The sequence below is a fragment of the Sciurus vulgaris genome, assembly GCF_902686455.1.
Source record: "Sciurus vulgaris genome assembly, chromosome: 18".
NCBI classification, from domain to species: domain Eukaryota; kingdom Metazoa; phylum Chordata; class Mammalia; order Rodentia; family Sciuridae; genus Sciurus; species Sciurus vulgaris.
Genome location: NC_136479.1, coordinates 2046137 through 2061498, shown reverse-complemented (window position 1 = coordinate 2061498; position 15362 = coordinate 2046137). Strand labels below are relative to the sequence as shown.

The 15362-nt window shown below is 56.1% G+C and overlaps 2 protein-coding genes across 2 annotated transcripts; both read right to left on the bottom strand.

Annotated features, from left to right (window-relative positions):
* Nucleotides 1-126: 126 nt before the first annotated feature.
* On the bottom strand, nt 127-3030 carry NTN3 (netrin 3). The gene is made up of 6 exons (XM_079120330.1): nt 1678-3030; nt 1419-1607; nt 1180-1329; nt 993-1043; nt 803-877; nt 127-596 (listed from the first exon to the last, which is right to left on the bottom strand). Exons 1-6 carry the CDS (start codon nt 2603-2605, stop codon nt 256-258), a joined length of 1734 nt encoding a protein of 577 aa, XP_078976456.1. The 5' UTR covers nt 2606-3030; the 3' UTR covers nt 127-255.
* Nucleotides 3031-8499: 5469 nt separating this feature from the next.
* On the bottom strand, nt 8500-12851 carry TEDC2 (tubulin epsilon and delta complex 2). Its single transcript, XM_079120345.1, has 10 exons — nt 12758-12851; nt 12573-12671; nt 12339-12409; nt 11810-12218; nt 11270-11323; nt 10540-10633; nt 10264-10375; nt 10067-10168; nt 9262-9452; nt 8500-8940 (listed from the first exon to the last, which is right to left on the bottom strand). Exons 1-10 carry the CDS (start codon nt 12781-12783, stop codon nt 8803-8805), a joined length of 1296 nt encoding a protein of 431 aa, XP_078976471.1. The 5' UTR covers nt 12784-12851; the 3' UTR covers nt 8500-8802.
* Nucleotides 12852-15362: the final 2511 nt, after the last annotated feature.

Below are 15362 nucleotides of genomic sequence, written 5' to 3'. Positions count from 1 at the left end.
AGAGTGAGCGTGGGGGGCCAAGGAGACCTCTGGGGGAAACAGCGGCCAAAGGAGCATTTGTCTTCGGGGGAGGGCGGGGTGTCACTGCGGCTTTCGCATCCCTCTGCAACAAGTTGAGGCATCGAGGGAGGCGAAGGACGGGGACTGGACCCAGCTGGCGACGCGAGCAAAGACCCGTTGGCAGGCGAATGCACTGGCAACGTGCGCCGTGATGTCGAAGTAGCGCCCAGTCCCCACCCCGCCACGCCCGCGGGCTCAGGCTGCCCCGCAGCGTCCCCGCCGCTCTCGCCGCTGTAGCCTCCGCAGGCGCCGCGTCCAAGCGTCCCTCCAGGGCAGCACGAGACTTCCGCGTGCGGCGCTGAGTCCAGGTCCCCGGCTCCCCGCCGCAGCCCCCGCCCCGCCCCCCAGCAGCAGGTAGCGGCGGCCTGGTAGTAGACGCGGGCAGCCGCAGGCCGCGTCGCGGGCGGGCACCCACAACGCGCTGCTCCCGCGCCGTGCGCGCTCCTCGCCGCTCCGGAACACGGCGAGTACGGCCACCGGGAAGCGTGTCCATGCGCCTCGCGCCTCGCCGCGCGCGCCCACCGCCACCTGCACTGCTGCAAGGAGGGAGAGGGCGGAGTCAGGCGGGGCGGCGCCCACCCGTAGTAGTGAGGACACAAAGAGGTCACCCGCACATCTCATCGAGGACACCAAGGGCTGGAAGGGTGGGGCCGGCGGCATTCGGGAGACAGCGAGGGTCGAGGGACGTTGGGGAGGGGTGGGGTTAGAGGTGAAATGGGGAGTGGGGGCTGAGGCCGCCTACCGTAGTCCTTCCGGCAGAACTTCTTCAGGCTGATGCGGTAACTGCCGCGGGCGGGGCTGCAGTGTGATTCGCAGTCTAGGGGAAAGGCAGAGGCTGGTCGATTCCCACCCTCCTTTCCACTCTTGCTCAGTCACATAGCCCCCTGCCCCAAGGTCAGTCCAGTCTGGGACCCTGTTTTGTGTCCACTCACCCTGCGCCTCCACAGGGCTGCTCTCCTCAGTGGGTCCAGGGACAGGGGTCTCTGCGGGGGGGAGGGTGGGAAAAAGACTTTGGCTGGGGGATGTGTAGGTGAATCTGCGAGGCTCCTGGACAAACAGGCAACAGCCAGGGGCAAAGGTGTCTTAGGTGAGGTGTCTGGGCAGGGCAGAGTCACTCACTAACACAGGGTGCCACCGGAGAGCGGCTCTGCTGGAAGCCTGGGGCACAGCGGTTGCAAGTGAGGCCTGTGACACCATCCTTGCAGGGACACTGGCCTGTGGTCTGGTTGCAGGTTTTGCCAGCAGCACCAACAGGGTGACAATCACAAGCTGAGGGCAGATATGGGAAGGTCCTGGTTAGATGCTCATCTGGGGTTCTGGGAAACGAGAGTATGAAAACACGCAGGTGGCAGGCTCACCTCTGCAAGCACGGCGGTCACTCAGGGGACGGCCTGGGTCACGGTAAAAGCCCTCTCGGCAGTAGTGGCAGTGGCGACCAGCAGTATTGTGCCTGCAGTTGAGGCAGACACCCCCACTGCGGCGGCCTGACAGCCGGTACAGCTCCATGTTGAATCGGCAGCGGCGGGCATGGCCATTACAGGAACAAGCTGCAAGGAGAGGCTGGTCAGGGGCAGGCCACCTAGTCAGAGGTCCCCAGGCCACCCTCCAAGGCCTCACCAAGGCAGGCATGTGCTTCCCAGGCCGTAGCCCGTTGCCATGGCCTGTCGCAGTAGAAGGGCTTGCAACGACCACAGTCAGGGCCCTCAGTGCCATGCCGGCAGTCGCAGGTCAGGTGGCCTTGGGTGTCCAGCAGGCACCGTGAGGCATGCCCATTGCACTTGCAACGTCCACCCACTTGGAGCTCGGTGGCTGAGTAGGAGTAAGGGACCATGGCCTCTGAGTCCCTGGTGTCTCCCACACTGGCAGGCCTTGTGAGCAATATGCGGATATCCGTGGCGGTCACCCAGTCTTGGAGCACTGGGCTGCTGTCCAGATCCAGACCTGGTGGGCTGCCGTCTTGCACACTGAAGGCCAGAAGGCCACCACCATCAGGCTGGGCCTGAGGTGCTGGGAAGCAGAGGGCTTCGGGACCTGGGCCAGCAGGACCATCAGCAGGGGCAGGTGGTCTGCCATAGTCCAGGCCACAGCGGGAGGAGAAGAAGCCAAGTGGAGCCCAGCTGCGGCCATGGTCCTGGGACTTGAGCAGAGCCACTGAGGCAGGCGGGGCTGAGCAGAAGCGTAGGCTCACGAAGACCAGCTCAAAAGCCTTGCCCAAGGGTACTGTGAGGGTCACATTGAGGGGTACCCGATGCAGCAAGTCAGAGCGCCAGCACAGCGGGCTTGCCGTGCCCCCTGCGGAGGTCAGGAGAGCAGAGGGATGCGCCCGCCGCGGGTCCGAGGCATCACAGGCCCGAGTGGCAGGTCGCCCGCACGTGCTGGACGCCAGCACCTCACGGCCCAGTGCTGCGTTCACCAGGCCAGGCACGCAGCCACGGGGCGCGCCCCCCTCGTCATGGCAGGGGTCGACGGGGGCCGGTGGACCGGGGCTCAGCGCGGCCCAGAGCGTGCCCGCGGTCAGCAGGAGCCCCCAGGGCCAGCTGGGCATGGCCGGAGCCGCCGTGGGTCAATCAGTCGGTCGGGGCCCCACGACTCTGACCCCAGGGAGAGAAAGCCCGGTCCGAGGCTCTGCCGGAGGGCTCACAGTACTGAACAAGCAGAGCCCCCGCGCGGCCCCAGCCCCGGCCCAGAGGTGGCAGCAGCCACGGGCACGCCCTGGGCCCAGCGCAGCAGCGGGGATGTTGGCGCGTCCTCCCGCTGGGCCTGGAGCGATGACAGGCGTCGCCCCCGCTGCCGGTGCCTCCGCCAGCGGAGGCCCCACCCGCCGCCCGCCGCTCGCACTCACCCACCGAGGGTCGGGCGGAGCAGGTCTCCCGGCCTCTGCGGAAGGGCCGTGGGCGGGCGGGGCCTGGGGCGCCCTGTCCGCCTCCTCCCGGCTGCAGCAAGGGCGGGCGAGCTGTGCCAGGAGGGGGTGGGGGGCGCAGCAGGAGCGAGCCTAGGCCCAGCCGGGGGCGGGGCTGCTCGGGCCGGGAAAGAAGGAGGGAAGAGGAGGGGGACTCGTCGGCACAGCCAGAATCAGAAGCAGATTCAGACATAGGCTGGGCCAAGAGGGAAGGGGGTTGGGGGTCGGGGGGAGGGGCTGGGGAGCTAGGAATGCGCCAGTGGGAGGGGTCTGGAGGGGGCAGCTCAGGCCTACAGCTCTTGGAGGACCACCCAGCAGGGTCCCAGGCCTGGAGTCAGGCTTTGGCTGCTTCTTCAGTTATGCCACGTGCTGGCCTGGGGTCTGGGCCACCTCCGCCCTTAAGTCCATCATGGCCCTGGGTATTCCAGAGTAGGGGAATCAAGTGGGGCTAGCTGATTGTTGGGTGAACCCAAAGCAGCAGTCTGCTGTAGTAGAAGGAACCCAGGGTTGTGTTCAGGTCTGATTTGGAATCCAAGCTGCTCCAGTTTCTGGTTGTGTGGATGGGGACTCCCAGTTTCCTCACCAGCCAAATGCCTGCTATTCACCTTGCTTGTGGAGTGGCTGGGAGGACTGGACAAGTACATAGAGACATCAGGCCTAAGCCAGGAGCTCAACTAGGGCCCACCTGAGCTGAGGTAAGGGAGGGGGCCACACTCTTCCCAAAGTGTTCCTGGGTCTGTGAATATCTAGTGGCCTCATCAAAATGGACCCATAAGCTGGAGCTGGCAGGAAGAAAATGGGAGCTCCAGGGACAGGGGTGTAACAGAACTGGGTCAGCTGTTGAGGACCCATGTAGAGTAGAGTTTGACCCATGGGAAAAGGCGGATCAAAAATGAATGTGTCAGAACCCCTGAGCCTGCTGGCCTACATCATAGTAGTTTAGGCAGGGTAATAAGCCCACCTGAGTGTGGCCCCAATCAAGAGGGACCAGGGTTCACTCTGGACAGAGAGATCCCCTTCCCTACTACCTTTAAGGGGCCAAGCATTCTAGCGAAGGTTGGAGGTTTCCCCCCATGCAGTAGAGGCAGGAGCAGCCCTGAGATCTGAATGCTCAGTTTCAGAAGGGAATCTCACCCAAGACCAGGCCTGCAGCTGGTGGAAGAGGCCACCTGAGCATGTTTCTTATAAGCAGAGTTGCCACTCTTACTAGGCAGAGATAAGGACCAACCAGAAGAAGGAAGAGAAGCACAAACCCTGTGCTGTTTGGGAGAGAAGGAGCTAGAGGACATTGAAGTCTCCTAGGACAAGCCACAGAAGCAGAGGGAGCAGGAGGGCCTGGCTTGGAGGAGAAGCAGGAAGACAGAATTGTTTGGCTACTGAAGTAAATGACTCCCTGTCCAGGCTCTTTCCTAAGCCTGATGCAGAGGTGGTGGGCAGGGGTTGTGGGGTGGATGGTGGATGGACTGAGCCTGGAGGACTGGAGGGACTGGCCTCTCCCTTATCTTAGGCCCTGCTCTTTTTACCTTTCCCTAAGGTGACTGAGAATGTGTCCTTTACAACAAGCAGTCATGGGCTTACACTTTTTACGTTCAGAACTAGCACCTTCACAGACACCATCTTTGAGGCTCTTCTAGCCCACAGCCCCAACCCCTCTGGGATGGAAGTATGGGAGTATGGGGGCTGATATCCTTCATTCTAGGACAGTGGAAAGTAAGAACAAGGCCTGGCACAGGGATCCCAGTGAGCCTGGAACAAGTCTCCTAAGAAATCCAGCTGTCTTTGGACCCCTGCCAGAGACCCAGGCTGTCAGTCAGAACTTAGGAGGTAGCAGCCTTTCACCCTTAGAGCCAGCTTTGTCTCCAGCCCAGCCTCCCTGTGAGCTGGGACTGGGGTCTGCAGACATCTGGTGGCTTCTGGTGTAGGTGATCAGCTCTAATCAGACAGCAGTGAGGTAGGCTTGGGGCCCACAGGGCTATTGCATCACCAGGTCTCCAAGGGAGGAGGCTGCTGGCTGCAGAACCCTTCCCTGAATTGCCCTCTGAACATATTCTCCTCTGGCTTCTAGAGCTGCCCTGGCAGATGATGTGGCAGCAGTTGGGGAAAGCTTTCCTCCCAACCCCCAGGCCAGGCCAGGCTCATTACTCTTTGTGAATGCGGCCACCTATCCCAGACCCCGACTTGTGGGGCCTTTCATGTCTCCCACTTCTATGGTCCTTGACCTCCCTCCAGCCATCTTTAGCAACTAAGAGGCTCTGCCTTACCTCCCCTACTCCCACCTGCAACTCCTCTGGCTACTACATTAGCTTCAGAATAATAGCCCCTGGCTTCAAGGGACAGGTTGGGGAGATAGGATAGAGAAGCCTGACAGTCCCAGGCGGAGGGAGCTGACTACTTGCTGTCCGTCCCCTCCGGACGCTTGGCAAGTCACCACTTGTTCTAGTCTTGTACATTTATTGAGCGCCTACTATGCATGGCGGGGCTCCAACCCAGCGCGGAAGGCAGATGGCTCCCTGGAGAGGTCATAGCACGCTGCGCCTCCCCCCAGTGGAGAGTGGTCACACCACGCCGAGTCCACCTCCCCGCCGCCCTGCACCCTGTATGTCTGGCGAGGGCCTTGGGCGCTCAGGCTCCGGCCCGCCCCGCTCTCAACCAGGCCTGCTCTGCTGTTTCGACCAGCTCCGGGCACCAAGCGAAACGCTGAAAAGTAGCACTGGATGGATGGAGGGAGCCTGGAAAGGGAGGGGGAAGGGAAATGCCCGTAGCCCTCTCTGCTCAGGCCTTCTAAGGGTTCAAAGGAGGGGTCTGGGGATGGGGTTCCGCGACCCCCGTGAGGCACTGGAGGGAGAAGGCAGCCGGTTCGACTTGACCTTGGTTGGGGGCAGGCGGGCTCAGGGCGTCCGTGGCTCCCGCCAGCTCCCGACGCCCAGCCCTGCGCCGCCGCCGAGCACGCCAACACAGGAAGGCGGCCATCAGAAGCCCGAGGCCCACGCCGAGCGCAGCCAGCGACGCGCCCTGGGCCAGGTCCAGGCGGGGTCCGCGCAGCGAGAAGGTGATGGCCGTGGCGGCTGCACCGGCCAGCACCGCCACTGCGCCAAAGGGCAGGACGCAACGCGGCCACGAGATCCCCGCGCCACCAGTGGCCAAGAGTAGCGCGCGTAGGGCCCCGGGGGCCTCCGGGTGTGCAAGGCCCAGTGGGGCGGGATCCGGCTCAGACAAGCTCATGTCGCCGACGCTGTGATCACACCGGTGGGTAGAGCGGGCACCCATCGGAGGGCCCGCTCGGTCCCGGCCGCCACCTCAGAGCTGATTGGGCCAGGATGCGGTGACGCCACCAAGGAAGCGGGGGCGTCCTGCCTCCTCCTGGCTTTAGTGGGGGAATGGCTTGGGCAGGCGTTAATCCAGAGGGGCTGTCTTTGATTTGCCCTGTACCCTTCGTGTTGAGGCTTACTCAAACACCCCTCCCCCTAATTATCCAAATCCACCAGTGCCCAGGATTGGCCTCAGGATAGATGGCTCATTGAGTCAAAGCCTACTGGGATCCCAACGGAGCCTGGTCAGGTGTAGAGTGGATAGTCTCCCTGTTTTCCTGGGGGTATTCTCCCTTTGGAATGACAGGCAACAAACCAAGTGAACTAGCCCACCCGGTGGGAGAAGCCTGTCATCTCAGTGACTAGGGAGGCTGAGGTGTGAGGATTGCAAGTTGAAGCCAGCCTCAGCAATTTAGGGAGAATCTGCTCAAATTTTTTAAAAGGGCCCTGGGTGTAGCCCCAGTGGTCAAGCAACCCCTGGGTTCAGTCCCCAGCATTGCAAAAACAACAAAAACAAGACTATCAAGTGAACACATTGATTAAATAATTCTGGGTAGACTGCCCACTATGGAAACTGATTTTAGAGTGGACAGCAGCTGTGGTGGTGGGTTCATCCTGGGGATTACCGGGTGATCCAGATCAGAAATTGGGCATAAATTCTGAGGGCTGCAACAGAGGGGCTAGGTTGGCTAAGGGGTGGTGGCAAGACACAAGTGGTCCCTGGGTCTGGGTGCCACAGCCCTCAGGCTCTGCTCCTTTCTTAGGTTACCCTCCCCTGAGGTTCTGTCCCTGGAAGGACCCCTTAATGCAATAAAGCCCATGGTTTCTCATTTTCTACTTTTGGTCTTGTCTATCGGAGCATGTTTCTGGGTCTTTAACAAGTAAGGCCTCCGGCTGGAGGCCAAGGAGCCACCTGAAGCTGGATCATGATGGTAGGTCCACCCCATACCTGCATGCCTCTTCTGACTCTCCACAGCCCTAGTTTTCTCCAGGTGTTATGTGCCTCCTCTCCTGCTGCATGCAGGGGCCTGGGTCTCTTGGAGAAGAGGTTGGTGTTTTCCTGTTGCAGACCCTAGTCCTCGGCCCAGTGTGGTGAAGATCCAGAGCCATCCACACCCGGGACCAATGCCTGAGTTCCAAGAATACCTGGGACACAGATGAGGCTCAACAAAGTTTCACCAGTGGTACACTATGTACATTGGCCCTGGGCAACCTCCGCAGCTTCAGCCCGGTGCTGCAGATGCATCAGCTCTCATGGGGCAATGGAATAACCACTACCCACTATAAAGTGGCAACAAGCCTAGGGAGTTGAGGCTCAGAGTCTAAGAATCTGGCTACAAATCCCACAGCCAGGAAACAAGTTGACACATAAACCCAAATCTGTGGCTGCAGAAGCTCTGACTCTGACCCCTGCCCTTTACTCCCTTCCTGGGGAGGAGGTGATTCTTTCCATAGGGGATGGGGAAGCCTCAGAGGACATGACAGTTGAGGGAGGGATAAAGGTCCTCTTTCCTGGTGGAGCCTAAATGGAAGAGGGCAGACCCATACCTGCCACAGAATTGGCACCAGGAGGAGCTTGATATGGGGTATCAGAAGACAGTGGGGACAGAGGTGGTGGCAGTGGGCAGAGTGTTCTGTAACAGTAGCCTAAGGTTTTTTGTGTCTTCCAATAAGCTGGTGGGGGCTTCAGGCGTGCTGGGGCAAAAACTCAGCTTGAGTGGTCCTGCCCATTCCCTTATGCAGAATTTATGATAAATTCACATGGTATATTCTTTTTGGGGGGCAGGGGCACAGGGGCTTGAACCCAGGGGTGCTTTACCACTGAGTTATATTCCAGTCCTTTCCATTTTTGAGACCGGGTCTCATCAAGTTGCCAAGATTGGCCTGGAATTTGTGAACTTTCTCTGCCTCCCAAGGTCATGGGTCTACAGGTGTGCACCACCTTGCCCAGCTTCACTTGATACATTGTTGGTTTTTTTTTTTTTTTTTTTTTTTTGGTACCACCAGGAGTGCTTAATCACTGAGCCACATCCCCAGTCCTTTTTTAAATTGAGACAGGGTTCTGCTAAGTTGCTTAGGGCCTCAATAAGTTGCTGAGGCTGGCTTTGAACTTGTGATTCTCCTGCCTCAGCCTCCCAAGCTGTTGGGATTATAGGTGTGTGTGCCCGGGTTTGATATATTCATGATTAATAAAATCACAAAGAAACAAACAAAAACTACAAGACACCCCCAACACGTCCCACCTTAGATTTAAATGTATGCACTTCCTAAAGCAGTTTTAATATCACATAGGAGATTTTTAGATCTACAGCAAGAGAAAAGATGTAGTTAAGAAGGGCTCTACTAGGCCCCTGGCAAAATCCCAGATATCCTGGCAAGGTGTCTCTGGGCCCCCAGATCCACCAAACCAGGAAAATTATCTTCAATACCTGTTCTCTTCACCCCTCCAGGAGAAGGGGACTTTCCCTAAGAGGCCTGCCTGCTCCAGGGTCCTGAGGCCTGAGTTGGCGGGCTCCGGATAGCCTAGGGATGGATTCAGTAAGCAGGGTCGTCTCGCAGGATGGTAAGGAAGCGCTTGCCTCCCTCGCAGAGCAGACTGTGTACAGCTCGGTATAGTGCCAGACCCTGTGGCTCCTGGGTCCTCACCAGGGGGAGGAGTTCAGCCATTAGGACCTGGGGGCAGTGCAGGGCCAAGGTCTTAGTGGGGCCTGCCCCAGCTGGCAGCCCAGGACAGGCTTCAACACTGCAGTCTTCTCTCCCTGTGAGGCTACACCCACCTGGCACAGCAAGGTACCTGGCAGTCTATGAGGCCTAAAGCTCACCCCCATCCCATCCCTGTCCCCTGGGAGGTCTTGGAGAAGGAATATCATACTCCAATCACAGGCCTCTGTTCCTAGAGGCTAAGCCTCCAGGAGGCTCCAGTGTCAACCTTGTACATGGTAACTGGCTCCACAGGTGCCCACTGCACACTGCCCCCTCATACTCTGAAAGTACCTTTTCCAGGTGGATCTGCTGGTCCAGCATGGCCACCCGCAGCTTCAAGGTTGCCAGGGTCTGCAGTTCCTGGGTGCTGGAGTAGAGAAGGAGCTGGGGGCTCCAGGAAGGGTCCACTCCACCTCCACAGGGTGATGAAGCCTGGGGGGGCCTCTCCACAAGACATGGTCCTGGCAGCTGTTCCCTCACAGCTGCGATGACAGGAGATATGTGGTCTCTTGGGGTGGCACCCGTGTCCAAGGCCCAGGGTTCATTCATGGGCCAGCACCTGGCTCCCCAGTCACCACCCTCCCAACCTGCCTTGCCTTTAAGGAGTGCAAAACTGGGCTTTCAAAACTGTGTGGCAGAGCATGGTGGGCCAGGGACTCAGGGCAACGAGAGACCTTTGTGAAGTCTCCTTTTGCCTCCTGGTTTTCTTTACTGGTGCTTATATGACTTTCTTGAGATTGACTTTGTTTTTGAAGTTAAAACTTTCCCTCTTATAAATTTCAATCAATTAAAAAATGTAAAGGCTAAAGAAGCCCCATGAGTCACCTCCTAGTATCTGATTCTCAAATGCTATATTCTCAGTAACTAGGTAAATAAGCAAACTGCTCAGATTGATAGTTTTTTGGGAGGACTGGGGTTGGGGACCTGTCCTGAGCAGTTGAGACCAGCTGCCTGGTCCCACAGGACAATTGGTGAGAACCCAGAATACTATGGGGTAGGTGGGAAGGGCCTGCCTGCTTCTGGTGTCAGGAGTGGTCATCCTTCCTCAAGGAATGGGCAAGATGGGCTAATGTGCCCAGTAGGGGCGGGGCCTCACCTGCACGCAGCACCTGCAGTCTCTGAAGATACTGCCCAACGATGGCCTGCAGCCCTTCCAGGATGAGCAGGCAACTGTACTCCTGCATCCAGTCAGCGGGGGCTACTCAACAGTTAGGGAAGGCAGGCTTAGTCCATGCCAATCCTGAAACCCTTCCTGCAACCTGCCCTCCACACCCCTTCCTGAGCCCCACTGACCTGAGGAGAGCTCCTGCTGCATGCGCAGCCTCAGCAGCACACAGGCCTTCCGCAAGCGCTGAGCCTCCACCTCTATCTCCATGGCACTGAGCCTGGGGCCAGGCCAGCCTGCCTGAGTATGGGTCAGGGAAACTCCCTTGTGTCTAGGCCTCACCCATCCCACACTGGCCCTTCCTCAAACCTGACGGGTTACAGCCAGAAGCAACCCCCTCACCTTCACTTCTGCAAGTTCAGTAAGCCACACGCCCTCGGCCCCCATAAGACCAGCAAGGATACAGTCCCCTGCAGCTTCTGGAGAAACTGGGCTTTGGCAGTGCTGGTGGCATCTGTGGAGTCACTGGTCTGTGTTGAGTTAAGTTGGGCCCATAGACTGGGATGTGCACGAGGGCACCCAGAAACCAGAGAAGGATGCTGTTATTCCAGTCAGCTGGGCTGAACCTTGGGAGGTAGGCAGCAGCCCAGGGAGAGGCCAGAGACTGGGTATCTATTTCTGCTGAAAATCAGCAAGAATCTCTGGGGAACTAGAGGACACTGACCAGGACAAGGAAAGAGCTGACCTGCTCTAGGATGTGCTAACGAGAATTCAAGGAAGGAGAGGAAAGCCAGAGTGACTGGTAACTATAACTGAAAAGGGACCTAGGTGCTTGCTCTGTGCCAACCACAGGGCAAACACCTAAAGGCACCACTTTACTTAACTCTCCCAGCACCTCTGTGAGTCTGGGTCCTGTTATTATTGCCTCCAGCCCTAAACCTGACGGAGGGAAGACAGACCCCAGACTTGAAGACACCAAGTGTCAAGTTCAAGCCTTGCAACTGTGAGTGGCTGAGCTGTGGGTATTAAAGCCCACTGAACCTGAGGCCACTATAACAGTGCTAGCTGGTCAGCTCTGAATGTGGACAGTGACCCCACCCAGCAAAGAAAGCAGAGAGACCTACTGGAAAGTCTTGCCTACATATCCCCAAGCAAGTGATGTTTTCCTGGTCGTCTGTCCCCACCCAGCCTTACCGGGAGTTCTGGGAAGCCACCTTCCTGAAGTTCACAGGCAGCTGCAGCAGGGTCCTGTCAGAGGAACCAATGTTCTGAATAGCCTCCTGTTACTCTGGGGGCTGCCAGTCCTGCTTCCTGCTCAGAGCCTATCAGTAGTGAGGTTTCTTGTCCCATTTCCCCCTCCAGTCATTATGAGACAAGACCCCTTGGAAGGGGCTTCCTGAGTGGTATGGAAGCTAACCCAGTCCAGTACTACCCTTGCAGAGAGAAGAGAGGGCACTATGAGCAGAACCTGAATCTTCTAGTGTTCCCATCTAGAACTCCTGGGCTAGGTAGATAAGTGAGTAACCAGGGAGAAGAGGGCAGGTCAGGCTCCAGAATGTAAAACCTGGTACCATCCCAGACAGTTGGCGAGCATGAGCCTCATGGGGTTCCACCCCAGGGCTTCCAAATGCAGCTCTATGTCCTGCCCTACTTCAAACCCCAAACTCCTGCTGATAGCCAAGGTCTGAGCAAGTAAAGACAGCAGATTTTCCAATGAGGGTCTGGGAAACCTACCCTTTCTCCTTGAGTGTGAAAGTTTCTGCCACCTGAGGAGCAGCTGATTGGACCATTTGTTCATGCCTGAGGTCTGGCCCACAGCTAGTGGCCTGGGCTTCTATTGCCATATGGGAACTATCTCCCACTGACAGAAACCTATGCTCAGGGTGGTCCTTGTCAAGCACCCTAGACTGGTGGATGCCCTTGGTAGGTCTTGCTCCTGAGGCACGGCTGCCAGCCCAGCTTGAGGCCTGGGGTGGAGCTGATGCAGTGGCGCCAGGAGAGACAGAAATCGGCCTAGATTTCAGGCGTAGAGTTCTGTCTCTTTCTCCAGTCTTAGAGACGCCTTTCCGAATCCGTACTGCCTTCTCCAGTGCCTGGGTCAGAAGTTCCAGCTCCTTGAAGTCCTGGGTGCTTGGTGTGGAAGCTGTGAATGCCGAAAACCATGCAGAAGTTCCTCCCTACTATCCCAGGAGGGGTCCCTCATCAGTGCATGCCAGAGGTGGGCCAGTGGCTGCTCCGGGAAAGGGTGGGTGGCTGAGGTTACCTGAAGTCAGGTCCTCTTCCTTATTTTCTGGTCTTGGAGATAGCTCAGGAGCCAGGGTCCTGGCTGGTTCCCTGCAAAGACAGGGCATCCATGGCTCGAACAAACTCCACCCCATCGAATCCCTCCGCCTCAGGGCACTGACAACCGGAACCCAGTGGCAGGCTGGGCCCGATCTCCCAGCCTCCGAGGTTCTGCATGATTCCGAGGGGCCGAGGGAGTCTCGAGTCTGCATACCAGGCCCGCAGCAGCCTTCGGGAGATGCTGAGGCTCCGATCTAGCTGCCGCTGTCGCTCTGCGCAGGCGTCGAGGGCGCCCTGCAGCTCGGCCACCAGCCTAGGGGGACGCATGGACAGCTCAGCACCTCGACAGGCTTGGGGGCCCCGCGCCAGCCCACCCCGCTCCTGCCCCGCCGGACCTACCGGCGCGCGCTGTCGGCGGGCAACATCGAGCTCCCTCGGACTTCCAGGGAGGGGCCACCAGCGCCCCTGGCCGCCCCTTCCCATAGAGCCGCCCCTTCCGGCGGGCCTACCAATCCGGAGCCTAGCACTCAGGGGCCGCCCACACCGTGAGACCGCCTTAGACCGGAAGCTCTGCCGGAGCCTGCGGCCAGGCCGCTCTGCGGGCGCCCCTGCGCAGCAGACCCTGAAGACTCGGTCTTCTGGGTGGTTGGCGCTGTTTCCGTGTTCTTGCAGGGAACCTGTAAGAACTTTAATGGTTGGCTCTACATTTTTTTGGTACTGGGTGTAATGTACAAAGCTGCTCTCCCCACCCTTTGCGTTGCCATTTCCTGCCTCCCAACCACTTGTCAGTCTGTGAACATGGTAGCTAGCTATTGGTTCATCAGTCAGCTTGCAAGTATCCTTCGTCCTTACTGGTCCCCTGTTGGCCCGCGGAATTCAACTGCTTAAGGGTGGCCACCCCGCCATCTTTTCCCTTGCTTTTCTCTCCAGGACTCACTCTCTTTCTCCTCCTCGCTTTCCACTCTCTCTAGCGTGCGCCCTTTCTCTTTCCTTTCTCTTTTCTTCTAATTTTCTCTCTTACCCTGGAGGGAGACACTCTTTGCTTAATAAACTCCTTCATGTGATTTCCTGGATCCCGCGTGGTTTCTGTGGAATTCCTTACATTGGTGCGGTGACTCATGATGGGTCCTTCCACTGTCTCTTAAGCAAGTGGAAAGCCATCTGATGCCCCAGTGACCCCTGGACACAGCCCCACTAGCCATTTGCCTGGACTCAGCTTTTTGCATGCAACACCAGACTTCAAACTGGTGAGTTCCCTTAGACAGGTCCCCACTCTAGACCACTTAAACACACCTCTGCTGACCTGAGAAGCGACCGAGTGTCCGGGGCTCTCCAGGCAGCTGAGGGGTAGGGGTACCCCCAGTCACAACTTTTTTATGGCTGGCCCTTATAGTTGGTCTTATCTGTTGGGCGGATTCCTGATTTTATGGTGGGGATTCTCAGGGTTGAGGCTCATCTTGTGCTCGCACTCGAAAACCCTGGTATCAGGTCCTCAACTCTTCTCAGCTTTTGCCTGACCCCACATTGATGCTTGTGTGACGACACCATCTGTGTGCTGCCTTCTCGTGTCCAGTCGACTACTCTGGCCTTGGGACACTGGGGCACAGACTCGGCTGTATCAGTCTCCACCATGGGATCTGGGTCCTCCATTCTGGCAGATTCAACCCTTCGCCTGACCCCCGGCTTAAAGCCATCAAAATTCCTTTGTGTAATGGCACACGGCTTCCATGAGCAAGCAGGCAGATGGAAAGGGATTCCTTATCCTCAAATCTCTTCCTTCTTCTTGGCTCTTACTGCAAACTCAAACGCAGCCTTCTTCTCCCCATCTTAATCCCTCCTCCTCCTCCAACTTCGATTCAGCTGTTTCTGCTTCCCTTCCCTGGCCCAGCCCAGGGAATTAGGTTTTCTGCATCCAAACCTAATTGATTACTAACCAGGGAAAAGGGTTAAAATGCCCTAGGCATCAAGTTTCTGCTAGAACATTTTAGCCCCTTTCCAATCTCAGTCAAGGCTTACTCTGAAATGTAAATGGAGGAAGGCACAGTGGGAGACCAGTCTCAAACCCAAGGAAAAAAAAAGTGTCCATTTTAAATTTCTCCTGGGCTGCAACACAACACTTTATCTCTCTCTTTTCTCTTCTCTCTGCCCTTCTCTTTCCCATTTTATCATGCTATAATTAATGGCCATTATCATTTTTCTTCTAGGACTCTTGTTTTTCTTAAATGCTATATTTTTGAGCTCACAATTTTGATCCTACATACCTAGGTTAATGATTTTTGATCAGTTCTTTTTATCCAACTCTAGAGTTATTTTTGAACATTTGTTACATTGCAATGGAGATAAACATTACAAGGCCTTTACTTTTGTGTTAAATATGAGCACGCATAAAAATTAAAATTTAAAAAATGGATCCAAATACTTTTAATTCACGTGATTTAAAAAGGTTCAATTTAAATTGGGTAAACTAATAGAAGTAAAATGTCTTTAAAATTAACTCACAAGTCTCTAGGTGGTCAAACTAATAAAATGTTGATGTTTATAAAATGTCTAACGTCAATTTTTCTAGGACTTTTCTTCCACAGGAAAGAGACAGCAAATACTGTTGGTACACTTGTCTGATATCTTGTTTTTTTTTTTTTTTTTAAAGAGTGAATTAGAGTCGACACGTATGGGATTACTCAAATGTGTTTGTTAGCGACATCTGATTAATTTATAAAGTTATTCCATGGAGTAACATACTTAAAAACATTATTCTTTGTATATTAAATGTGTTCATATTTTCCAGGTATACAAGACTTTAAAGCAGAAAATTTATCAAGCTGCTATTCTCCAAATTAAACTTGACTGTAATGGTAATTTTAAACTCATCATTTAATGTTCTATTATAGGACCTGTCATCAATAGGGTATATGTAAAGTTTGTTACACTGAGATAAAAGAAATTTAAATGTAAATGTATTTCTAAAAATTAGAGCCTGATTTGTTTAAAGGTTAATGTCATGAAA